This window comes from Acomys russatus, chromosome 10 (genome assembly GCF_903995435.1).
Source record: "Acomys russatus chromosome 10, mAcoRus1.1, whole genome shotgun sequence".
NCBI classification, from domain to species: domain Eukaryota; kingdom Metazoa; phylum Chordata; class Mammalia; order Rodentia; family Muridae; genus Acomys; species Acomys russatus.
Genome location: NC_067146.1, coordinates 20644731 through 20672230, shown reverse-complemented (window position 1 = coordinate 20672230; position 27500 = coordinate 20644731). Strand labels below are relative to the sequence as shown.

General features: G+C 38.8%; 2 protein-coding genes across 2 annotated transcripts in view; both read left to right on the top strand.

The window, feature by feature from the left end:
- LOC127194899 (heat shock protein HSP 90-alpha-like) overlaps positions 1-27500 on the top strand; it is a 477387-nt gene that overhangs the window by 335300 nt on the left and 114587 nt on the right. The gene's annotated exons all lie outside the window — the stretch shown is intronic.
- Positions 20294-22904, top strand: LOC127194468 (potassium voltage-gated channel subfamily D member 2). The gene has a single exon (XM_051151865.1). It carries the CDS (start codon positions 21524-21526, stop codon positions 22640-22642), a length of 1119 nt encoding a protein of 372 aa, XP_051007822.1. The 5' UTR covers positions 20294-21523; the 3' UTR covers positions 22643-22904.

Sequence of the window (27500 nt, the reverse complement as noted above, 5' to 3'; positions counted from 1 at the left end):
TTGATTTGTTGAACCACTGGGAAACGGAATTTTACAAATCACAGCACACCATATGTTTTAAAATATATTAACTAATTTTATAGTGAAAAATTCCTCAGATTAAAACTCAAGTTCCCTTCTGTTGATACTTGTTCTGAGATTATTTGATGATGCTAATAGAGGTCTATTTAGGCAATGACTAGACTATGATTACACTGACCACCATATTCACCTGGTCTGTAACTAGTTGTAATTATAATCAGACATTCAGACATCTGATGGAGATATGAGGAAGATGATTCTACACTTTCCATGGATACACAAAGTACCTTGCATAGGTCAAAGGGCTTCAAAACCATAAACCAGTAGACTTAGTTTGCTTACTTGTATGCTTACTGACTATTATAAAGCTTCCCCTGAAATATAAAATATATAATACTAATGTAAAGTTATAGCTGTAAACAATTAATACATAAAATCCAAAAGATATATATGGATGCTCAATTATTTTTCAGAAGTTACAGGGTGCTTCAATAGAGGATTGTCTTTTTAGTAAAAGGTCTTAGGATAGTTGTACCAATGTGGAGTAATTAAGCTTGACACATGTCCACCATACAAATAACAAAAAATGAATCAGTGGTCTAGAGAGAAATGCTAGAATTAGTAGTCATTAAAGCTTGAGAATCAGTCATTTTTGCCATATGAAATACTACCGCTTCCTATATCAATTTAAAGAAAGTAGAACTATAAAAGCCAAGGCCTGACTGGAGAAATTGGGCAGCTGGTGGTGGCAAAGTCTTGGGGGTGAGTTCTTTCCCTGTTTCTACCTGTCTCTGCTCCATTATTCTTGACTATTCTGCTTTGCCATGAAACCATGAAATTATAAGCAAATTAAATCCTTTCTGTCAGAATTTTTTGTCAGAAATTTTGCAATGATGATGAGAGAGCCAGTAACATAAAGGTTTTAACTGACACCTATGGAAACAGATGTATACATAGACAAAATGTACATGCAAATGCTCATATCACTTCTTAGCAGGTAAATGAAAATTAAATCCACAAGCAGAGGTGGATACACATTCATTACAATGGTTATAATTTTAAAGAGATTATAAATTTTACTTTTATACTGAATTAATGATGAAACAATGACAATATTTTCTACACTTGACTAATGATACAAGAATCAGTCATTTGCCATATCAAATATTATCTCTTACTTTAATTATATCAGTTTAAAGATAAAATAGTATCTTTAATGGCCACATTTGCTCTGCGTATATTGTTTTAAAATTCATGCCATGTTCATTGATATTACATTAAAATACTTTTGAGACTAAATAGTAGTGCACACAAATATATATACATATACATACATACACATATGTGTATATATTAGAGTGTGTTGGATACCTTTACATTTTACTGCTTTGGCCAGAGTATCATAGTGCACAAATAAATGACACACACGTTAAAATGACCTTGTCTTATTGAATGTCTTATAATTGCCTATATTTATTTATATATTAAAATTGTTTTAAACAGCAAAAATCCTGTGGTAAGCTGAAGATGCATAATAATTGTCTTGTTACATGCACTTACAATTTAAGTTTATATCAATTTCCTCAATTTTCCAAGCCCCATCATTTCAGTCTCAAGTATTATATACTGTCTGAATATTTTAAATTTGTTCAGATAAGTAAAAAATCATATGTAGCTGAATACTTCCCTATTGACATACATATGAACAGGCTTGCCAGCTTAGTGTAATCCTAAAGATTAGAAGAGTAAGCGTACACATAAAAATTCAAGAGTGAGAATGTTTCACAAACCAAAATTGATGAGAGAACAGATCTATGTTAGAGTCTAGACACTTTGTAGGTTGTGACTTGAAGTCAAATTACATTTTCCTGCCTCATGATTGATGTCTTTGTGCATAAATGACAATTCAAAAACAGTATGATACTGATAGATTTTTAAAAAATCATAGCACTAAAGTGGTGAAGAGCCCAGGGTGCCCAAACATCCAATGAGATTGAAAATACAAAGTAGTAATATTTACAATACTTAATTCCTATTTCTAGAAATTTGGCTAATTAGCAGAAGCACATATCTATGCAATATTTACTTTAAATTTATCCCAGCAAACTATATTTATAGTGTCATTAAATTATCTCAATCACTTCTGCATTTTAAATGATGGATAGAGTCAAAGTTGTTTTAGGATGGTACTTTATTACCTTTTTGTGATTTAGTTTGCTTTAAATTATGTTTAGCCACTTGATAAATGTTTCTAGTAGTTTCTTCTCCCCAGGAGGTCCCACAGCAAAACACAGTACAAAGCATCCCATTTGAGATCAGAAGACAGTACCCATTTTGTGTTTGCCATGTGAAATGCAAAGACACCTGGAACACAATTCATATTTGCATACTTTTAAATGCAACAAATGCAAATATTCAGGGTCTGTGGGAGCTAGCATGCAACTCAAGTATTTGCTAAAAAAGACAGAATGGCATTTTGATTAAATAAGAACATACCGGATAAAGAAGATAATAAGTTCAGTCAAAGAAAACAGCTACAACGTGTGCAGAGCAACTAGACATAACTGCTGAAATGTGTGATGTCTTTCCTAGCTGGTGTGTGTTTTTCTCTCATGGCTAGGAAGGGAACTGTGGACTGGTGGAGGGGGTATTCAGTTTCAGAAAATGAAATGGAAACAGGCAGTGCCTGTTGTAACTTTATGCTCCTCGCCATGTAGAGCTATTTAAGAAGTTTCAGAGGAATGCAGTCAATCTTAGGCAAGTCTTATCTGGAAGGAGAGAAAAACGTGTTGCCTGGAGGACAATTTTTGAAAACATGAGGGCTGTAGAGGAAGAGTCAAGCTCATCCTAGGAACGGGATTGCTGAGGAAAGGAAAGGTCTATTTGTAACTTCACCTTTTGTGAGGAGCAGCCGGGCAGCCTTTCCCCTACTTCACTGCGGAAGACATGGAGATTCAGTTTTACTTCAGCCTGCGCAATTAAAATTTCTCATACACCCAGTGGCCTTGTTACTTTGGCAAGAAAAACCAGTCTTCCCTCATTATCTAAAAATGCTTAATCCTGTTAAGATCACTCAGATCAGTTTGCTTTTCTGCCTGGCTGTCTTAGATCAGATTTCATTCACATTTGTCTTTCTGTTTTCCAACTGTCTATACCTTGTAAACAAGCTTTTCTTTTCCTTGTTACTTTACTACATACTATAATATTTAAGGGTGTGGAGTGTTTTATGTCTGATAATTGGTGACATGCAGTCTATTGTTTATAAAATCCCAATCAATATATAATACAAGGAAAAGGAGCTGGGCAGTGGTGGTGCACACCATTAATTCCAGCCCTTGGGAGGCAGAGACAGGTAGATCTCTGAGTTTGAGGTCAGCCTGGCCTACATAGTGAGTTGCAGAACAGCCAAGGTTACACAGAGAAAGCCTGCCTCAAAAAACCAAAATACAAAAATAAAACAAGAGAAAAAGGAATTCAAAGCGAACCATACTTTAGATAACATATTCAAGTGATAAGAAACTACCAAATGCTGCTGTGAGTTTCTATCTAATCCTCTGGGTGCATTCATTGTCACTAATATTTACATATGAACCTAACTTCAAGAGCCACCTGTAAGCATGCAAGTTAGCTCTTCTTCTCAAAATTATTCATCTATAATCTTCCCTACTTAATCCATTCTAATTTGTACTGTGAATGTTGTAGTAGTAATGTCCATTTTCCAGACATAATAGTTTACTATTAAGTTGTTAATTAAGTTGTTTCTATTTCAGTCATTAATACTTTACTAAATGTAAACCATTTGTCATATAGAGTTTTACTATATCTCATCACATCTATTTAATATTCAGTAAGTAAACCAGAACAGCGAGATAGAAGCTCATATTTTATTTTATTACAATTTATTAATAATGATTTAAGTAATAAATGGTGATATAATATTGTAACTGTACTTCATTATAAAGGTTACATTGATTTTTAGCAATTCAAATCTTTACAGGTGCTCATTCATTATTTCATAAAGAAGATAAAAGATTACTTCTCATAAATATTACTTCATATCTTATACTCATGATAGATTGCACTTTTCACAAGATGGCAGCAACAGGACTTCTAGATTCACTGGATTTTCTAGAATCTTGTCACTTTGCTATTAGTGGGTGGATCCCATATCTCCTCCCCTTGACCATGGATGGCAATAAAATAGTGGAAGTGACACTGTGTTGGCCAAGTTTAGTTATCAAAGATACATAGCTTTTGTCTGTGTCTTGCTCTGCATAGTTGCCAATGGAAGCCAGCCATAGTACTGTAAGAAGAACCAGGCTCCATGGAGAGATGCTTGTGGAAAGGAACAGAGCCACTGGCTTAGCTTAGCAGCCACCATTAACTACCACGTAGTTTAATGACACCACGTAATTTCATTTATCTATATTAATCTAGATAAACATCTATAATTTCGATAAATGAACAAAATAAAATAACCATGGCTTGGATTATAACCAGAACAAGAATTGTTACTCTTTTTATTTGTTTTAAAAGATAATCATAATCCATGCAAAAGTAAATAAAAACATTTATAGGTGTAAACGTTTCACTATAAAGTATATCCTTTTGATGTGAAAGGTGTCCTCTAGGAAAGCCTGGACTGCTTCTCTTGGTCAGCTTTCATACTGTTAGTTCATAGAACATAGTTAGCCTAATTAAGAACTTAGTAAACTTCTGGTTGTAAAAGCCTAGCCTTTAACAGTTTGGGTGCCTATTCAGGTAGCAAACTGTCTCTGTCATCTTCTCATTTTGAAAGCTACTAACCTGCACTCCCAGCATACTCAGGTAATCTATTTTATTCCCTCTCAAGTCTCTGATGGGGTTGAAGACAAGATAGTTTAGTTTTACAATTAGGCTTAGTTGTTTAGGGGTTAAGATGTTTTTAGGCCTAGTTAGATGTTTTAAGTTGATAATGATGAGATATGAAAGATATTTATTTACATTCAGAATTTTAGACCCACCAGAATAGGAAAGATGTTTTCTGCAAGGCTGCCAAAGACAAATAGCCCAAACACTAAGAATGTAACATTTATACAATTCCTGATTTTGTCATGGTTCTTCTTGCTGTAGGTAGTTTATTGTATATATGTGTAATAATATAAATGTATATGTAAAAAGTAAAACATATTTAATAAAAAGAACTTATTATACTAAAATAATATAACAGAATTAACTTGAATATCTAAAATCTGTTTTATAAATATCATGTAACAAATAAAATTTTATTCAAACAGCACCGTTCTCACCTCCCAGTGATTTCATCATAATACAGACTGAGATTTATGTAGTGTTTCCCTTCCCCCTTCCTTCCCCCCTCCTCTCTCCCTCCCCTCTCTCTCTTCATCCCTCTTCCTTCTCTTCTCTACTCTACTTCTCATTAGGACAAAAAGTCTATATCCTCCAGGCTAGCCTCTGAATTGATATATACTCAGAAATGATCGTGAACTTGGGATGTCCTGCCTTCACCTCCCTTCCATGCCAGAACAAGAGCTCTGTGGAGGTCCTGCTAAGACAAACCCAGGCCGCATGCTTGCCAAGCAGGTACGCCACCTACTGAGCTAGACCTCTACTCTTATTTTCTTTAGTTTTTTCATTATCTTGTGTACAGTGGATTTTGTTTACTTTAACACAAATATTTCTTAACAATTTCCCTAAGTAAAAATGTCCTGGGAGAAATTACCAACCAATAATTCATATTCAACTAAATATCTTGTACTTCTATTGACTTAAAGCAAAGCAAATTGTTTCACAAAGAATACATAAGGCTTGGGGGTGGATATTCCATGACTGTGAAGATATTTTCACTATTTATTCTGCTAGTGAGGCACATCTAGTTCCCAGTAGGATTGACAGTGAGGAACATTAAATAATAAGCAGAGATGCATAACATCAGAGTAAAAAAAAAGAAAAACAAAACCACTAAGTAAATTGCCACTGAGTATGTTATTATCATCTGTTTTATATAATTGTAGTATTGGCTACATCTCAGCGATGTTTACATATGTTCTTTAAAAACAGAAACTTCATTGATTACTGTTATTTATAATCATTAGGCTCAATAAACTCAAAGGCAATATGGTTAAATATTTTGAAAATGCACTAAAATATAAAAACAAAATCTTAGAAAAAGGATATGTGGCACAGAAATGAATATTTATGGATGACATAAAGTTCTATTAAGATGATACTTTATAGTCTTCTCATGAAAATAATTAGATGTATGTTTCAAAAATGTCAAGATCAAATTTATGTCATAAAACATAGAAACAGCTCATGCTACTGTTAAATTGTATCTAGCAATGCCCTACCTTGAAATGATAGACTGAGAAGTTCTGGAATTTCAAAAACAAAATAAGATAACAAAATCACCACACATGGTTTTAGCTCTAACCTATTGCTCTCGACAGCATCTCCTAGGGTGTTCAAGCAAAGAATGAAGATGAAAAGCTTTGTTTTTCAAAGGCAAATTCTTAACAGCCTCATCCATACTGACATTATAAGTGATTGGCACTCTTTTCCCGTTGCATATAATACATAAATGATAAATTTCATCTTGTACTTGTGCTATATTTTGAAACTTTGAAAGTGGTTCTTATGCTGACAGAAAAATATCTGAAAACATATAAAACAAAATGCTGATACCACTGAATAAAGAGTATATTACCTCTTCTTGTATTTATCAAAATTTATGACTGGAGTAAAACACGGCTACAAACTACTTCAAGGAACTATTAAGCTGCTGAGAACTCTGATATGATTTCTTTGTCAGAAAATTACAGATAGCTAATTGGCTAAGTTTTTTCCGAGCTATTAATAGTTCACAAATAATAGCACAAATGATCTCAGAAGTGAAATAGTGATAAAAATGTCTTTCCTTGTCTGAATTATCCACGGAAACATTCACTTGTACTCACTGCTCATCTGGATTGAGGAGTGCTTCCCACTTAAGAATGGGGACATGCTCTCTGCTCCTGCACTGAGACTCCAGGCTGTTGGTGGAACACCTGGTTCTTCCCTGCTTTTGTTTATCCTGCCGTTTGCCGAGTTCTGCTGTGTCATTTTCACTTGATAAAACTTAGCTCAGCATTTGAAACCCAGTTTAGAAAGTATGTTAGGTGCCTCTAAGACCACTAAACATTCAGAGACTTAATTGATCCAGAGAAGCCACATTTGGGGGAAGACATCTTTAAAACCAACGCTTGGGGCGTTCAGGGAGACCAGAGTTAAAGATCACTCTGGGCTGCACAATAATGTGTTATTGAAAAGGTAAGCTTGCATGACTCAGCACACAGGTGTACTTAGCTCCGGGCGCTAATGTAGAAAGGGTACACAGATGACTCACATGTGGGAATGGTCATGCCTGGAGGAGCTCTACTGCTGCGCTTCCTATGTTCTCCCCTTCCAATGTGGTATCACACACAGCACCTTTCCTCCAGTGACGATGCAAAACAAACAAACAAACAAACAACCCAAAACCTCCACCTCCACAACAACAACAACCACAAAACAAGTGCCACAATAGTACCCATAAAAGCTATTAGAACAAGTTGGGCTATGAGGAGCTCTCTTATTAGAGCACACAGAGCTAATATTCCAGGCTCCTAAAAACAAATGTCCAACACACATCACTCACCTTTGCACAATTTGGGATAGATGAGTCATCTACCAATACTTGAAAACTGGCCAGGAGCTACCTTTCCAGATACTATCACAGTGTGTCCTTTCTTTCTTTTCTTTTTCGTTCTTTCTTTCTTTCTTTTTTTGAAATTTTAATTTTTTAAATTAATTTATTCAGATTACAACTCAATTGTTATCCCATCACTTGTATCCTTCCATTCCTTCCTCCCTCCCTCCCACTTTCACCCTATTCCCCTCCCCTAGGTCTATGACTGATGGGGACACCTTCTTCCACTATCTATATGGCCATAGGGTATCAAGTCTCATCTTGGTAGCCTGCTTATTCTTTCTTTGAGTGCCAAGAGATCAGCAGCTCAGGCCTGCTTTGTTCATAGTTTTCAGAGTGAGAAGCAGTACTGGGTGCTACTGCTGGTGCTCAGTGATCCCTTTGCTTATGGACTTCCTTTGAGGGCCCACTACCAATACACCAGAGCGTTTGCTCTCAGCTTACTGCTGCATACTCCCGGACACTATACACAATTGTGAAAAGGTTTGCTAAAAAAGTATTTAATGAGAGTTGGAGAGATGGCTATTTGTTTAAGAGCTCTCACTGCTCTTCCAGAGGACTAGGGTTTTAATTCCCAGCACCCCCGTGACAGCTAACAACATTATGTAACTCCAGTACTAGGGGACATGATACCCTGCTGGTCTCCCTGAGCACCAGGCACACTCATGGTTCACAGATATCCGTACAAGCAAAACACCCATACTCATAAAAGAAAAACAAATACATTTAAAACCATAAAAGTTCTTTAAAATTCTTTAATGGATTATTAAATCTCTTTCTACTTAAAAATCTTCACAACACACTTTTTTTTCTCATTCTTTCCTGTTTCTGATGGAATAATCTACTAAGCTCTAGTAACCCATTATTCCCCAAGCAATTCCCTTCCAGAGTCACTCACAGGTAATTCATCCTTCTCTGTCACCAATAATGGTGTGCACACCTGGTAGACAGGGCATTTACTTGGAGTAGCTTCTGCTTCTACCAGTCTTTCCCCACTTATATTTCTCCTGCAGCGAATAGAGCAAACCAGTTATATAAGTAAAGCTCCTAGGATAAGCATAGAACAATTTCCCTACTGCTGGTCTCTCTGTCATCACCTTTGATTTTTTCATGCCAGAGTTGGTTTTGTCTATGGTACCTTCATCTGACTTAAATGTTGTCCCAATTTCACTTTTTACATTTTAGAATGTTTTATATTCATACAATAAAGTGTTTTAAAATTTAAAGATATTTATGCAATTATTTATGCCCTATTTCACCATACAAACCTATGCTAAGAGAGAAAAGCTACATTTTGCAAATGTCTGTGTTCAGAATATAATCAATCCACTTTAAAATGTTGGTCATCCAAAACCAAGAGGATTGTATTTATATGTTTGGAAGTAGAGACAGAAAGAAAAAAATATATATGCCAAGGTTATGGCAAATACAGTGAGCAATCCATTGCCAAAGAACAGCTTTAATCACTGTTGACTGTTGAATGTAATAAAAAGGATAAATAAATTCTTATTGCCTTTACTTTTTGAAATGTCTTCTGCCAATCAAACTTTGTAGCTTTTGTAAATGTCTTAATAAAAGAAGAGAGAGATTTCACTTTAAAGTGGATTAGAGATCAGGAACTTGAGACAGAGGAAGGTGAGGGTGTACATGGGAGGGTGGGAGGGGGGAAATGATGTAATTATACTTTAACCAACAGACAAAACAATGCGTTAAAGCTGCTGAAAATTAGACCAAGAACATCAAAGACAATTCCTTAATAAGGACTCAAAGCTTGATGCTCCTTAAATCCCCATCACAGAACTCCTGTTAGTCAGTGGGGGAACTGTCCCCACAAGGGTTATACACAATGGGGAAGAATGAGAATTCATATAAATAGCAGGATGGACTTTAATACACCCTGTCAATTAGTATTTACCAGAGGGACCAGGACAACTCTAATGGAAACCTGCTTAATTGGCATCTATTAAGCAACTGATATTTTAAACTTTATATTAAAATCTAACACAGGATTAGTAAAACACAGGATTTATATATTACCATTTTATGAATTGAGAGGCTATTTTTATTAACCAAACTTATTTAAGCATTGCATTTTTCTACTTTTCTTTAAGTTCCATTTTGGTTGATTTATTAAAAGAAGCCACATACTTAAAATTATTTATTTATTTATATTTTTTTCCATTTTATTATGTTTCTTTTTTAACATATACATCTATGTTATTACACATAAATAAACTACATGCAGCAGGAAGAACCACAAGACAATCAGGAACTATATAAATGTTACATTCCTAGTGATTTTGCTAACTGTATTTGGCAAACTTGAAGTAAACATTTTTCCTATCTTGTTGAGTCTAAAATTTTGAATGAAAATCAGTATATATCACATCTCATGTCTTTTAAATGCCTAAAAACATTTTAACCCCAAAACAACTAAGTTTAATTGTAAGACTCAACTATCTGGTCTTCAACTCCACCAGTGACTTGAGAAGGAATAAAACTTAATTACCTGCGTGAACTGGAAGTGCAGGTTAGCAGCTTCCAAAGTTAACTCCTGGCAACACCCAGCCTACTTCAAAGAGGATGATGAGCATCAAAGAACCTCCTTATGGAGATGGTTTCAAATGTGGCAAACAAGCCACTGGATAAAATGTCCTCATTTCTACCACAGATAGAATTTTGCCTAAAAATGGGCAAACATGGATGCTGGCAGAGTCAATGGCCAAACTCTGTCAAGACACAGTAAGCAAGTCCTCAATAGTTCCTGTCTCGCAAATATGGCTGTCAGATTTATTGGGCCAGAAAGCTGAAGACGATGCTCCAATGTTATAGAGAGTTTTGGGTGACTGTTCAGGCAGTAAACTGTCTCTGTCATTTTTTCATTTTGGAAGCTGCTACCCTGCACTTCCAGTTCACTCAGGTAATTTTATTTTTATTTTTTATTTTTTATTATTTAAGTAATTTACTCAGGTTACATCTCAATTGTTATCCCCTCACTTGTATCTTCCCACTCCACCCTCCCTCCCTCTTTCACCTTATTCCCCTCCTCTAGGTCTGTGACAGAAAGGGACCTCCTCTCCCACCGTATGATCACAGCCTATCAGGTTTCATCCTGGTAACCTGCTTACCCTTCCTCTGAGTGTGACCAGAACAGGCCTCCCCACCAAGGGGAACGGGCACCAGAGTTCATGTCAGAGTCAGTCCCCGCTCTCCACACAACTGTGGAGAATGTGCTGTCCATTGGCTAGATCTGAATAGGGGTTCTAGGTTACTGCATGCATTGTCCTTGGTTGGTACAGTAGGTTGAGCAGACCCTCTTGGGTCCAGATCCACCTGCCCGGGGGCCAGATCCACCAGCCTTGATGTTCTTCTTGTAGGTTTCTAGAACCCTCTGGATCCTTCTATTTCCAAATTCTCCCATACCTCTCTCACCTGGAGTCCTTTTAATTTGTTCACTTTACATCTGATTGTAGTCACCTCCCTCATCCCTGCCTGATTCCACCCTCCCTCCTTTGTCCCCTCTCCCTCCCTCCCATAGTCCTCAGAAAGGGGAGCCCTCCTCCTCCTCCTCCTAACATCTGATCTCAGCCTATCAAGTCTCATCTGGACTTCCTGAATCCTCTTCCTCTGTGGCCTGGCACTGCAACCTGCCAGGGGGACGTGATCAACGTGTGGGGCTACCATAGAAAAAAACTGAAGCAAGTAGAAGTCATGTAATAGAGAGTAAGCCAGAAAGAGACCCTTTTCTAGCAGAACATGGCAATACACATGGAGAATTTTTGCCCTTGGAAGACCACCTCAGGGTTTTCTTTGTCCTACAATTGATACAGTTCATCTTGTACCACATTGCGTGTGACTCTTGAAGAAGATGTTCTTTTCTAGTTTAGGAATAGTGCTTCTGCAGAGCTCTGCCTGCCCCCTTCTCCTTGGTCCTCACACTGGAATGATTCCCTAGCAATTATTTCCAAAGTTATGTTAAAGATCTTAAGAGGGGCATTCACAATTTTCTCATTATTCTCTTCTTCCTCATCTCTAACAGACACTGTGTCAGATAAGAAAACACTTAAGATAAAGACTCTAAAATAAAATGCATAAACAGTATTTGTTTTGAGCTGAAACAGATTTCTATCCTCTCCTTCTCTCTTACCCTTTCTCTTACTGAGCTCACTTGAGATACACTGAATGTCCACAGCTAGAACACTGGGGCTTATGGTGGCCAACTTGTAATGTACATGAATGGTCAAGAAAAAGAACATGTTAGCCACTGGTTCTTTTCCTTCCATGGATGAAAAGACACTAACATGCATGAAGCCAAGAATATGCTGAAAACAAAATCATGTTTATTATTAAGTATATTGGTTTGTGAAGAACTGCACATATTTAGTGGGCGCAGTTCAGTGTGTAAAACCTGGGGAAACAATTTTGAACATAATATGAGGAGCCAGGCAGGCAATGACACGCCGCTCTGATTTTACACATTTAGAACAGTGTTTAAACTTCTAAATCTAAAAAATTTATGCAAGCCAAGGTATATAATCTAATATATATAAATATACATTTATTAATGTTCAAAAATGAATACAGCCTATTTCAAAGATATGCTAATTCAACATGACCTGAGGAATGATGATAGACGAATTTGAGGAACTTTTGTTTTCTGTAATTAAGAGATTGTACTTCTAAGGGTAGAAGAAGTGGTGTGAGCAACAAAAATATTTCAATAAACTATAAACAGGAGAGTGTTAGAAGATGTTTATTGGTGGTGCATGACCTCCTAACACGTACGGTGCAAAGAATGCACTTTGTATGTTCAGAACTGAGGCTACAAAGGAAGCTGCACAATGTAGCATTGGTAAACGTTTCCAGAAGCAATTCAGATTCGTTGCACATTAGACTTTTAATAGCTTTTTAGTCACCACCATTCAAAAGTCTTTTATTGTGGCCAAATTTATGACTTCCAAATTCAGTACTGTGAGTTTAGGCTGGGGGACTAGGCTATAGGCTTCTAATCTTATACAATGTGACTGGTGTTCAAAACGGCACTGTGAGAAAGTTGAAAAGAACCATGTAAAAATAGCTAATTTTTTCCTACATATGAAAAAATGTTATAAAATGGGAATTATTGAAGGTTTAAAACCTGGGAAGAACTTTGAGAGTGAACAAAGGGACAAAATAAATCAAGTTCAAGTTGTCAACTTATCCTTTTAATAGTGTCCCAAAGGGAGATACAGGTCATGACACTTGCCACAGTGACTGTATGCTAGAGGTTCTTGTGGCTTTTGAAATATCAATAATTTTTAAGCATTAAAGCAGCTTTAACAATGCTGTGTCATTCACATGTCTCCTTTATCCCACTGGCATGTCAAATTTGATTTCTGTATGAAATAAAGGGATTGAAATGAGGGAAAAAGGAAAGAAACTTATTGCTTTGTGTACTAGCCAAAAAAAGCCATACAACTCCCTAAATAAAATTAAAATAAAGTTGTGAAAATAAATGACATTCTAACTTTTATTAAATAATGTGGATGAATAAAATGTGTCTATACATTTTTGTGTGGTATAATTAAGAGTAGGTGAATGTGTGTGTGTGTGTGTGTGTGTGCGTGTGTGTACTGTATGGGAGTGTCAGTACGTGCATACCATATCACATGTGTAGAGGTCAGAGTAGACAATACTATTTATTCACCTTCAACCTTGGTTGAACACGGTCTCCTGTTGTTCACTATGGAATACAGAAGGCGAAACGTCTTGTGGGCTGTTGGATGCTCCTTTCCCTACCTTGAATCTCATTGTGGGCATCCTGGGCTTGCAAAGGTGTATTAGCACATCTGGATTAACATGAGTTCTCAGAATCTCAATACATCTCTTCCCATTTGTGTGGCAGGTTCTTTACTAACCAAGATATCCCATCAACAACAATGTATTATTTTAATTTTTAAAAATGTAGAAATTTGGGCTAGAGAGATGGCTCAGTGGTTAAGAGCACCGCCTGCTCTTCCAGAGGTACTGAGTTCAATTCCCAGCAACCACACGGTGGCTCACAACCATCTATAATGTAATCTAATACCCTCTTCTGCAGATAAAGCACTCATATGCAATAAATAAAATAAATAAATCTTTTTAAAAAATGTACAAATTTGCAGTGGCTTGTCTTCCACCAATAGTGTAATCTGCAAAGGGTTGGGAAAAGTGACAAATTGAAGAGTTAGCCTCTAGAATAAGAGAAAGTATTTGTGAATTCTTTATTAAACAAAGGATTAATGACCAGAATATATACAGAATTCAAATAACAGAGAGAAAAACCCAGCTCAACTGGGAAATAAGCCGAATAGACAATTCTCAAAAGGAAAACACACACATGGAAATCAAGTACATAAAAATTTGGAATTACCTAATATCAGAGAAGTGCACACCACAAGTACAGCAGGGTACAATTTTATTTCATTGAGGATGACTATTTTCAAAAATGCCCAGTGAAACTGGCTAAGTTGTGGATTAAGAGACACGCTCACAAGGTTGGAGAGAGTGTAAAATTAACACAGCTGTAAGGGCAAACGCTATAGATTAGACCAGTCACTTCTCATCCTGATGTAATAAAATATTTGTGACAAAGCTATTTAAGGGAAGAAGGGCTGGTTCCAGCTAACAGGTTGAGGGGGCATGGCTTTGGGCAGGGGAGGCATGGTGCTGGGAGTGAGAGGCTGGGCAGTCACATTGCGTTGGTGCTCAGGAAACAGAGAACGATAAATGATAATGCTCTTCCTTTCTCCTTTTAATTTATTTCAGGACCAAGTCCTTGAAATGGTGCCACCTGCATTTAGGGTGGGTCTCTCCACATCAATTAACCTAATTAAGAAAAGTCCTCAGAGCTATTCCCAGAGGCTCCACTCCTAGGTGACATCATATAGATATTCCTAAAAATGTAGAAACAGACCTGCCATATGCCTATACATTCCCACTCCTGGATTTATATCCAGAGGAAGTGAAATCAGTGTGTTGAAGAAAAAAAATCTTGCATTGCCATGTTTATAGCAGCGGTTGTTTTTAACATATAATAGCTAAAGAAAACATTGTATAGATGCACAGTGAATATTATTTAGCAACAAGAAGGATGAAATTCGGGTTTTTTGTTTTTGTTTTGTTTTTTTTTAGCAAAATGCTTGAAAGGATGTGAGGCATATACTTTTAATTACTGGTGAAAAGTTTGGCTCATTGTGGTGATTTGAATGAAAAGTGCCCTCCATAGGCTTCTGTATTAGATTATATGGTCTCTTGCTAGTGGTACTAAGCATGTGTGTGTGCGTGTGCATGTGTATGTGTGTGTGTGTGTGTGTGTGTGTGCGCGCGCGTGTGCGTGCATGCGTGTGTGTGTGTGTGTGTGAGTGTGTGTGTGTGTGTGTGTGTTTTGGGGGGTGTGGTGGGGTTGTAGTGAACCTTTATACTGTACAGTCTTTCTGGAAGAAGCACAAAACTGGAGGTGGGCTTGAGAGTTTACAGCATCCCTTGCTTTGTATTTCTCCACTCTGCTTCCTGTGTGGAGTTGAGATGTGATCAGCCAGTTTCTTGCTTCTAGGCATGGGGCTATGCTCTTCTCACCATTATGAAGTCTTCTGTGAAAAAACAAGCCAAAATAAACTCTTCTCTAAGTTGCTTATAGTTATTGCATTTTATCACAGCAACAGCAAAGTAATCAACAATCTCATTTGCCCATTGATTATCTTTCTTATGAGAGGGATCACATGCAAATCTCATCTATTAATGTTTCTGCTGGAGAACATGAATTGGACATTTTTGAAGAGGTTATATAAATTTCCCCATGAAGCATAAGACTTTATATGAATATTACATAACTGTAAAAAAAATAAGAATGGACTATTCCCAGACCCAGACAAAATACTAAATTCTTCAAATTAGAACTATTTTAGCAAGATTACAGTAGACCAATATGAAAGTAGGAAGGATAGAGGGTATAGTGCACAAGAAGTTGAGATTGGGGATATTTAATTTCTGAACAAATAGAAAACTATGGAAAGTATTTAGGGCATCATTTTAGATTCAATACAAACCATATCCTAAATAAAATTTATGAAAGTTGCAAAGAAATAAAAAATAGATTCTATTTGCAAATACCATGATTGTATTTACAGAAAAATCTAAGAATAATGGTGTTCAACAAAATTTCAAGGCACAGAATCGATAAGGAAAAACTCATTATATTTCTGTGCACTAAGAATGAACATATGAAAAGGGAAATATAAAAATCATAATATCTCCACAGGAAATACAATTTGTGTATAAAACTAATAAAACATGTGCAATATCTGTATCTTGAAAATTGAAAAGTGCTGATGAAAAAAAAAACCAAAATAAGTGGGGAAACACTCAACATAGCTAACCTGTCAATTATTCCAGGTTGATTTATAGATGTAATATAATTCCTGTTTAAAATCATAGTCCTTTTTTGCCCATACATAGAAGTTTATTATAAAATTTACATGGAAAAGGAAGAATATACGAGTTAAAACAATTTAGAGAAAAAAGCAAATGAGTGAATGAATTTTTCCACTTGCTATTGAGTTACTATACAACTACAGTAATCAAAAAAGGGTGATGCTAGTGGTTGTTACAGACACAGAGATTAACCGAACAGGATGGAAAAGTAGAAATGGATCCACAAAATACATTCAACAGGCTCCTGACAAAGCTATAAAACAAACAAACAAAAAACAGTAGAGGAAGACCAGCCATTTCAATAAAAATACAACTGCATTTTCACTGGTTTAAAAACAAAAAAGAAGTCAAAATAAAAGTCTTAGAACAAAGCCGGGCGTGGTGGCGCACGCCTTTAATCCCAGCACTCGGGAGGCAGAGGCAGGCGGATCGCTGTGAGTTCGAGGCCAGCCTGGTCTACAAAGCGAGTCCAGGACAGCCAAGGCTACATAGAGAAACCCTGTCTCGAAAAACCAAAAAAAAAAAAAAAAAAAAAAAAAAAAATCTTAGAACAGAGCATTGTGCAAAAATTAACTAAAAAAAGATCATTGGTTTGATTTTAAAATGTACAATATAAAGTGCTTAGAAAATATTAAGGAATAAGAGCTGTTACTTGAAAACAACACTGTAGTCCACAGAAAGGAAAGAGTTGATAAATCATGTCTCACCAAAATTAAAACTTTTGCATTATAATAGACATATGACAAAAATTCTAAAGAAGCTACACACAGGAAAAATATTTGAAAACAATATATCTGAGCCAGGAAAACTGTTTAGAATCTATAGAGTCTTCAAAGTAAACATCTGAGACCAATCAAATTTAAAACAGACAAATGACAAGCAAGGTCTACACATTTTACTGAGAAATATGTACATGTGACAAATAAACATAAAAATATCTTCAATAAAATTAGTCATTAAAAAGTTAAAAATGAAGGCATAATGAAATACAAGTGACAAATTATTGTAGACAGGAGTTAATGTAGGATGATCAGATTGGAATTATTAATATACTGCTATAGTAAGGGGAAACCCAGAGTTAACTGAATTACAATTCAATTTGCTTATGTTTGGCTAAAGTGCGAATGACGGGAGGAAGCAGAGCAAGCAGAGATTTGGCTGAGACAGGGAAGGAGTGGCCAGAAGCCATTGTGACTTAGTGCCCATACAACTGTTCAGGCAGCTAAGCTTTGTGTGTCCCCAGCTTTGGGAGGCAGTCTCTGCATCTTCCAAATGGACTGGACCAAGTTTCTTTGGCAGTCCTAAGACTTCTCACATTAGATAATTCAAAAAGCTGTAAACTTCAGGACACTTTCCACAATATTCTCAAAGAGGTAAATGGCGGAAAACATATTAGTGGAGGGATGACAAGAGTCGTAGGGTGGGGTGCTAATTTATGTTTACGATGGGGAATCGTTATTGTAATATTCTTCATGGCTATTATGATAGTGGACAATAAGCAATAAACAAATCTAGAACTAAGAATAAGCACAAAGATCAGTGGTAATAAAACCAATGGGTTTGGTTTTGTTAGGATCAGTAGACTACTTCTCCTGTATTTGGAGAGTTTGTGTTCTCCAAATCCATGTGTTGAAATGCATTCCCCAATGAGGTGACGATAGTCTAGGAGCCTTTGGGTGGCCATTGAGTCATGAAAGTAATGATTAGATCAGACGTTTCAGGGCTGGGATTAAGCCCAAGAGGGCCATCTTCTCCTTCTACCGCATTAGACACAGTTAAAAGGCGCCACAGCCTAATCAGAAAGCAAAGATTCACCAAATAGCTATACATTGGAGCTTGGAATTATTCTTTGAATTTTTTTTTACCAGCAGGCCTAAAATATATTTTCATTATCTATGAATTTTACTCATAGAAGTTAAATAGTTTGTCAAATAAAATAAGACCTGTAAGTCATGTCCTAGGCTAAGAAATTGAATCTAGATATGTTTAAATTGTAGGCTTAAATTTAGGTAGGTTTAAGTTTTGCTCTGCTAGATGCTGCTTGAGAAGGGCAAATCACAATGCTTTCCTAAAATGTTAGATGCTGTGTTGTCTGAAGCTTCTCATGAAGTTAAGTATTTCTTTCATATTTGTAAGCACTTGGTCTCCCAGAGGGGAATGTTAAAAGGTCTGTCTCACTTGACTTCCATGTTTACATGGTAGCACGGCATCGCGGACTCTTAATGACCATGTCTCTTTCTCATGTAGATATAGCATGCCTTCCATGATGCTATCTTTTCATTTGTACTAGCTTATTATTTCTAAATACTAATTGGTAGGCAATTCCCTCATTTCTCTTTGCTAGTTTTGAGCTTTGCAGGTTTTCCAAGCATCCTTCACCTGGATAATACAAACAAACAAACAGCAGGTGTCCTAAATTTCCTTTCATACTTCATAGCTCCAGCTTCAGGACCTCCCGGCACCGGAATCCCCAAACCTGCACGTGTAAATAAACCCAACAAACAATCTATCTCGACAGCTAATTTCGAATATTCTAGGGGCTGTTTGTTTTCATTCTCTGTTGGTTTTCTATACTTAATCTTCACAGGTTCTCTTTGGGCACCCATTTTAGACCTATGATCTCTTGGAAGTCAATTTCTATATAGTACAACCCACTTACTTTCCAAACCAAAGACAAACAAAGTCTTGAAAAGTGATTTTCATGTAGAAGTCAGGACGCTCTTCCTAACAATCCAACATGAACGTCACTTTTCCAAAGATCTTAATGATTTTGCTGATAATGATTTGGTACTTCAGATGTAATTTTCAGAGACATTTTAACAGGAAACCCGCTACGTCATGTTCCCTGTACATCAAAACGCAGTCTGAATCTTGAATAGTTTCATATAAACATCAAAAAGGTGGGTGGTAGCAGGGAATTTGAGGATGTTTATGCGATCAGATTCACCACTGAATAAGTGAATTTCTCTGATGCTTTTGCCTTTCTGGAACAGCTTAGATGTAGATTTAACTTCTCGCCACTCACGCCATCTAGTGGCGATGGGTGTTAAAGCTTGGTTTTTAAGGAAGACACCGAATGACTGGGGGCGGGGTACACGAACACCAAAATCGTTTGGCCACTACAATTTTCCTGTCTCTCCTCACATCAGTCACCCCTCACCCAGACACCTTTTCCTCCTTTGGCCATTTTAGATTTGTGCAGGGATGTGCAAAGAGCATAAACGGACACACACTCTCAGAGACGCACGCCTCTGCACGCTGACATTTAGAAAAGGGTCTAAATTCTCCTGTCATTTGCAAAGGACGGGAAAGGAGTTGTGTCAAGACCTAGCCAGAGGAGACTTCTCTGACTTTTTCGGCAAGTTGGACGGGTAATATATGAACCTCAGCAACCTTAACATCTGTTTTGAACAAAAATAATTTTGCAAAAATAATTTTGCCGAAATAAGGGAAAGAGGGAGAATCACTTAAAAATTCTGCCGCGGAGCTTTGCAGGTTTTGCGACCCAGTCGCCCCCCAAAGGCAACCAATTCCTTCGCGTTCCGCTCCGCTCACCCTCCTTTCCAGCTTTTCTCGATTTTTTTAAACAACCCCCCCCCCCATTTCCCACGCTCATCTGGAACCGGGGCTCCGGAGGCAGCAGTAAGCCACCGGTCCCCCTTCCTCCTCTCTTCCACCAAACATCCGCGGCCAAGCTCCCTGAAGCTTCCCTTTGTTCATCCCAGGCTCGCTCATTCCCGGGGCAGAACCACCTGGACGCTCTCCCTTGGTGACATTTGGCGCCGGGGTTGGTGGGTGAGCTAGGGTGGAGCGAGAGGAGCCCGAGGGGGCGGGGGCGGAGAAAGGTCAAGGCGAGGGAAAGGCAGGAGACGCCTTTGCCTAACCTGCGTGGCGGGGCGTGCGTGCGGCTCTCGCTCTCTTCCCTGCTTATTTATCGACCGCGCGGGCAAAGCTGCGCGCGCGGAGCTCCGGGGGAGATGCGGGACCACCCACCGGCGGGGAAGCAGCTAGCAGCCCTCTCGCGCCCCCGCGCCGCCGAGCGCCTCCTGCCTCCGCGCCCGGACGACAGCCCGCTCCCGCCTCGGCCCCGGCCCCACGCCGCCACCGCCCGCCCCGCAGCCCGGCAGCCCCGCAGTCCCGGCTCCCCGCAGCCCCGCAGCGCCCCGACCCCGGGGACACCGGCCGCGCAGTAAGTTGGCAGGAGCGAGTGGCCTGGGCGGCTCGCCTCCCCCGCACCTTTTTGAACTTGTTGCTGTTGGCTCTGCCTGCCTGCGCCTGGCTTTTGGGGAAGGTGACAAGGAGGAGGGAGGCACGGAGGGTGGGGGAAGGGGACGGAGAGCTCGCCAGAGCTTTATTTATGCTCCCTGGGAGCCTGGGATCTGGCTGCTCGCGAGCCGTTGGCTCTCCCTTTCCTTTTCCGGGTGCAAGGCGACGGCAAAGTCTCTATGCAACTCAGCCCCGGCGCGCACTTTGCCAGGTATGTACCGCGGGCGAGGCGCATTCTGCGCGGAGGCAGATGCTGCTGCCGCCACGGCGGCGGCGGCTGCCAGCTCCCGGGCTCTGTAACTGTCACATTGCACCTGAGCTGAACTTGAACAGAGAGTGAAGGGGCCCATCTGGCGAACGCTCTTGGTTGGCACACAGGGTGTCTGTCGACGTTGGGGGAGAGCGAGGCTCTAGACCGACGCCCCCCACCGCGAGCCCTGCACTTCACCTCCATCTCTGCAAGCTCAGCGGGACCAGAGGCGGCCAGCAGACTCCAAGGGACTCGGGACAGCAGCTGTGACCGCATCTCTGGAGCTACAACAACAGGTCGTCTTTTTTCGAGACGCCTTTGGCGGGAAGGACTACTTCAAGCGAAAAGGGAAGGTGAAAAGGTTCTTTCTTTTCAGAGACTACCGCTGGGTGACTTTCTCTCTTTCCTCTCTCCTGCACTGTATACTGACCCCAAATCAACCAGACTGTATCAGGGGAGAAGTGAAGACACCTGTTTGAAGAAGCGGTTGTTTCTGAAGTCACCTGTGTGCTTATATGTGCCAGGAGGTACCCTGGTCCAATTGTTGGCAGAGATTTGTTTAAGCTCTATGCAGAGAGATTTGTAGGTCACTGTCTTTTTTAATCTTAGTATTCCAAAGACTTGTCTGTGAGGGAGATCTGGCCTTCTGAGAACTGTGACTTCACCTGGGCCACCTTGGAATAACCGCGTTCCTGTGAACACTGTTCCCCGGTGTTTTGTTTGACGTGAAGAAGTGGGGCATTGCGTTACTTTCATTGTGTCACTTTGGGTGACCCTGATCATTCTTGTGACCTACCCTTCCCGACAACATGGCGGCCGGGGTCGCAGCATGGCTGCCCTTTGCCAGGGCAGCCGCCATTGGGTGGATGCCTGTTGCCTCGGGGCCTATGCCAGCTCCTCCGAGGCAGGAGAGGAAAAGGACTCAGGATGCCCTGATTGTGCTGAACGTGAGTGGCACCCGTTTCCAGACATGGCAGGATACCCTGGAACGCTACCCAGACACTTTACTGGGCAGTTCTGAGAGAGACTTTTTCTACCACCCAGAGACCCAACAGTATTTCTTTGACCGTGACCCAGACATCTTTCGCCACATCCTCAATTTCTACCGCACGGGGAAGCTTCATTATCCCCGCCACGAGTGTATCTCGGCTTATGATGAAGAATTGGCCTTCTTTGGCCTCATCCCAGAAATTATTGGCGACTGCTGTTATGAGGAGTACAAGGACCGCAGGCGGGAGAATGCAGAGCGCCTACAGGATGATGCTGACACTGACAACACAGGGGAGAGTGCACTGCCCACCATGACCGCCAGGCAGAGGGTCTGGCGGGCCTTTGAGAATCCCCACACCAGCACCATGGCTCTGGTGTTCTACTATGTGACTGGGTTCTTCATTGCGGTCTCGGTCATAGCGAATGTGGTGGAAACAGTTCCATGTGGGTCCAGCCCAGGCCACATAAAGGAACTGCCTTGCGGTGAACGGTATGCAGTGGCCTTCTTCTGCTTGGATACTGCCTGTGTCATGATCTTCACTGTTGAGTACTTGCTTCGCCTGGCCGCAGCACCTAGTCGTTACCGTTTTGTGCGAAGTGTCATGAGCATCATCGATGTGGTGGCCATCCTGCCCTATTACATTGGGCTGGTGATGACAGACAATGAGGATGTCAGTGGAGCGTTTGTCACACTCCGAGTCTTCCGAGTCTTCAGGATCTTTAAGTTCTCCCGCCACTCTCAAGGCCTGCGTATCCTGGGGTACACACTGAAGAGCTGTGCATCAGAACTGGGCTTTTTGCTCTTTTCCCTCACGATGGCTATCATCATTTTCGCTACGGTTATGTTCTACGCAGAAAAGGGCTCTTCGGCAAGCAAGTTCACCAGCATCCCTGCAGCCTTCTGGTACACCATCGTCACCATGACAACGCTGGGGTAGGTGCCATTGTAGCAAATGGGATGGGGATTGCACATAGGTGGGTTGGTTATGAATCTCTTAAGTCTTACGATACTTTAGGATAACTACATTTTTCTCTTAATGAACTTATGAAAGCACTATTTAAAGATTTGGAAAAATATTTTGATCTGTGAAATGGGTATGGCGAAAAAGATTCAAAGTACCAGGGAGTTTCCAGCAAATATTAAGTATTGATACTAGAAAGTGACAAATACAGAATTAATAGAGTAATTAGGAGATGTGGATGGCATGTGTTTTCAACCTAAGAACCCTGTCTTATTTTATATCATAGTAAAATGGTATATATGATTTTCAAAGTGTTTTCTAATATATCAGTATATTATCATGTTAATTTCATTATGAATAATTGTGTGATATTTTGACTATCAGACCAGAAACTGGTCAGCAATAGAAAATGTAATATTTGAAAGTCTAGGTTTGCCTAGACTTTGTCATGCCTACACTTTTCAGAAGCTATGGATCCCACATAGACACGGAAGGCAGAGCAGTGCCTATGAGATTAATGTCTATCACAGGCTAGATGCAAGGTAGAATTTTGAGTTTCAAATCTCTTCTAGAATTTATTCTTTCATCATCTTTGAGGGCACAGAGTTTTACACACAGAAGGACTATAATCTGAACTCATGTTTTCTGAACTGGACTTTTAAGGAAAGAATTGAGATTCCCTTAGGTAGTATACAGAAGAATTGTGTGATTACAAGTGTTAATCAAACTGCAGAAAAGTAGCAGCACTTGCCACAGTAGAGAAGCTACTAAAATAATCTGGGAAGAGCTAGCTGGCTGCTTATTATGAGTTCTTAGATAATCCTTGCGGAGGTGTCACTGCTACCTTTCTTGCCTTGGTAATCACCGTAAGAAGGATTTGGTAATGGCTAGAAGAAGAAAAAAGTTATTCCCAAGGCTGTGTTTTCACTTTTGTCTTTCCGGCTCATTTAATTGGCTTATTTAAATGACATTGTGGTTAAAGTCAACTTAATTTTATTGGACATATTGTACTTAGCAGAATTTCTCATGTTATATGGCCAACTAGTGGAGTATGCATTTATGGGAGGAATTTTTGGCTGCGTTAATGAAGAGACTGGCTGAAGTAAAGTACAGTATTTTGGATTTTGATTAAGTCTCACATATCTTTGGGGATGTAATTAAAGCTTTCACAAAATGAACGAATGGAACCTGGATCCTTTTGCTTTTATTTCCCTTTATCCCATTGGTTGCTTTGTGGCAGACAGGAGAGGATGCAGCTGAGCATTAGAAGTGCCTACCCTTCCACAAAGGAGTTGTGTTTGCTTGTTTGTTTGTTTTTTGTCTTGTCTTTGTGTTGTGCTGAATCAGGAAAGGACAATCAAGTAGTGGGAATTGCTATCATGATTTCACCTTTGAACCTTACTAAAGAAGACCTATGTTAAAAGGAAAACAAAGGAGGGGTTGCTAAAAGGCAGTGCACTTTAACAAATTGGTGGTGTGCAGGTTTTCTGTAAGGTCTCAGGCAGCCATTCAGCGTTGCTTATTGTCTAGAAGACTGAATGTAGGAATCCTTACAAGGAATGGGGACAAGATGCTAATTTTAAGGAGCTGAAATTTCCATTCTAGACTTGAGAAGTAAATGTTAGCATTTATTTCTGAGGACGACTTGCAATTCTTGTTCTAGCTTGAAATGCATGCCTACTTTCTGGAAAACTGGGGCTATGTTACTATCGATGATGAGATTTATTATATAAATTAGATGCTCACAAGAATTCTCTTGTGAATGATTTAAGAAGCTAAGTTGAATATACCTGAGCAGAAACTAAGCAACCTATTTCACCTGTTTGTCCTGTAGGTAAGCAGATAGGACCAGTTAAAGACATTCTACAGCTTGGAGCAGGGTGGAGGATTGATTTTTAAGACTTTCTGTCTCACTGAAGTTGAACATTTTGTTTTTTTAAGAGATTAAGCTAATTAATAACTCAGGTGGAGCAATAATACTCAGGCTTTTAGTATCAAAATGAGAATATATGTGAATATTTAGCAAAGTCTGTGCTTTATACAGTACAGAGCCTTCTCTTAGGGTAATATCTGCAGTTCCTTATCTAAATGTGTGTGTAGTATTTTAATTGCTTGGCCAAATGGGTTCTTAAATGCCTTGTCTCTTTTATGTCTTGTTTTCAGTAGCCTTGTGGCTCTGTTATTTAAGAATGGAAGAGTTGTAACACACCATCCCTGACTTTTATCTTTCATGTTTCAACTTTAGAGAGTTAAATGTAAACTTTCCAGAAAGTATGCAGTAGTTTTGTCAGTTGTCAAGCTATGTCTGATACATGTTCAAGAATTTTATTTTAGGCTTTCTAAGTTCTCTTTCTATGGCTATTATTTTTAATGATGCTAATATTTATTAATTGATTATATTAGATGTGAAATTGATATCCCACATGATATTGTCAGACGTAACACCTGATATAAATACTATGTTCAAGGGGGGAAAAGTAGCCAACTACTACTTGTGAGGTCATTGTGGACTGTATTCAGTTTGTTTTTGTGTTTGAAGAACTCAGTGCGTATATCTTGAGACTACTGTATTTATATAATCTTTTATTTTTGCTTCTTAAATGTCAGCTTTATCATAGATCATAACATGAACAATGCTTATATAAAAGTACCTAGTCTTCCAGTAAAATGAATATCCTTTAACGATATTCATCTTGTATTAGTAAAAGCAGAAAATATTGAAAAATATCAATAAAAGGATATCAAAGAAATCCTTTTTTTTTAACGTTTAGAGTAAGTGATGTGTGTATTGGTTGTTTCAGCGCATCCTTCTTTTTTGAGTGTATATATTGACTGACACAGGACCAGGGGCTCACCTCCCTACCCATCCTCTGCATTCCCTGCCCTGTTGATTTGAACCGTCTGAGCCCAGAAAGACCCCATAGTTCCTCTATGGTTAGGGCTTGGGAGATCATATTCGGTTGACACATTTTACTGAGAAGGAAGTGCTTTCATTACGCCAAATACAGGAATTTTCTGAGCACTCTGTAGTAACAATCAAAAGTTGCTTTGTGAAACTGATGTGCTGAAGTTGAGTCGCAGTTTAAAACACCACGGCTCGCTCGTGGCTTGTGGGTGGACGCAATCCCCGGCGGCGGCGCCACACTGAGGACCTGGAGAATTCGTGTCGTCACGAAAGGCCGCATCAGTGTTCTCAGTCATGTCTTCCAGCCGCAGTGCTCATAATTCGATGCTCAAGAGGTTCAGAAATATTATTTTTGTGATCCATTCCACTTCCCTAGCCATAAAACCAAGTTGCCTACATCAAAGTTTTTATATGAGAATAAAAGCCTGTGTGTGGTTTTTCTGTAAAGCTCAGGCTTACTATGAATATATATATATATTCAAGACAGGGTTTCTGTGGGTAGCCGTGGCTGTTCTTGAGTTGTAGACCAGGCTAGCCTCAAACTTAAGAGACCCACCTGCCTTGTCCCCTGAGTGCCGTGATTACAGGCATGAAGCACTGCGTCCAGCTCAAATGCTGTGATTTTTAACTATATGAATATTATTCTGATTTCTGAGCAAATTTGAAAAAATAAACATTGATATGCTCACTGGAAGGAAAACTAATGTAGAATTACAGCTTTGGCATCTATTTCTAAAGCCTGAAAAAAAACCAAACCTCTACCCTCATTGTATTTCAATTTTAATACTTTTAGCAAATTGCACTTTTTGTTTGTTTTCTGAGACAAGGTCTCCTATCAACCAGGATGGCTTGAAATCTGCTGTGTAGCTGAACTCCTGTGTGGTCTTGAACTCCTCACTGACCTACTGCACACCCCAGCCTTTGAGACCCTAGGCATGTACCATCATATCCAACATGTAAGGTTTGCTTTTGAGAAGCAGAATGAGTGAGAGTCCAGAGCTTAGTCCAATAGTAAAGAGTGTGCTTTGCAAAAGAAAATCCTGCATTTTTGTTTCAGTATCAGATTAAAATTTAAAAAAAAACACACACACACACACAAAAAAAAAAAAAAAAAACAAAAACAAAAACAAACACACACACACACACAGGAAAAACAAAGTAATATAATTTTATTGCAAAATTTCTAACAGTAAATCATTTTTTTCCTTAGAAAGACATAATTTGAGACAAATTTATCACACATATATGATCATAGCTGCTAAATAGGACACTTTTAGAAACATGTATTATTGAAAAGAAGATTGTGGCTGTATCTTTTTCCTTTCTTTCTTCCCTTTTTGCCTTTTTTCCTTTCCTCCTCCCCCACTCCTCTCTTTCTCTCTTTTTCATTCTTTCTTGAGATAGGGTCTCACTATCTCTGAGTGACCTGGAACTCACTATATAGACCATGCTGGCCTTGAAGGCAGAGATCTACTGTTAAGTTACATCTTCCCACTAACTCTCACTATGTAGGTTACATAGGTTTGGGGAATGCTTGGGGAGGGGCGGATTTTAAAATTCACAAACTATCATATTCCCTTGTTTACTTTTTATACATAAATATTGCTAATGTGTCAATCTGAAAATCTTTAAAGTTGAGAGACACACAAACTTAGCTCCCTATTGAAGAGCAATACTCCGGATAGCTCTTGTTTTTATTTCGGCATATTTAGCGTTTATATAAAGTTCTTTTTAGGGAATTATTGCATTGTTGTAATGGACTTTTAAAGAAAATAGAGAAATAAGATATGCATTTGCTTTCCATGTCAAAGATAATTCTTAAATTGTTTCACTATATTTTATTCTTTAATTCGAATTAGAAATAATATTTGAATACGTTTTAAAATTATATATTTTAGCATCTAACTGAGGCTTCAGTGTTTACTTGAT

What these genes read in the sequence shown, in the direction of transcription:
- LOC127194468 (XM_051151865.1), top strand. Translation starts at nt 21,524, where the DNA reads ATGGCGGCCGGGGTCGCAGCATGGCTGCCCTTTGCCAGGGCAGCCGCC.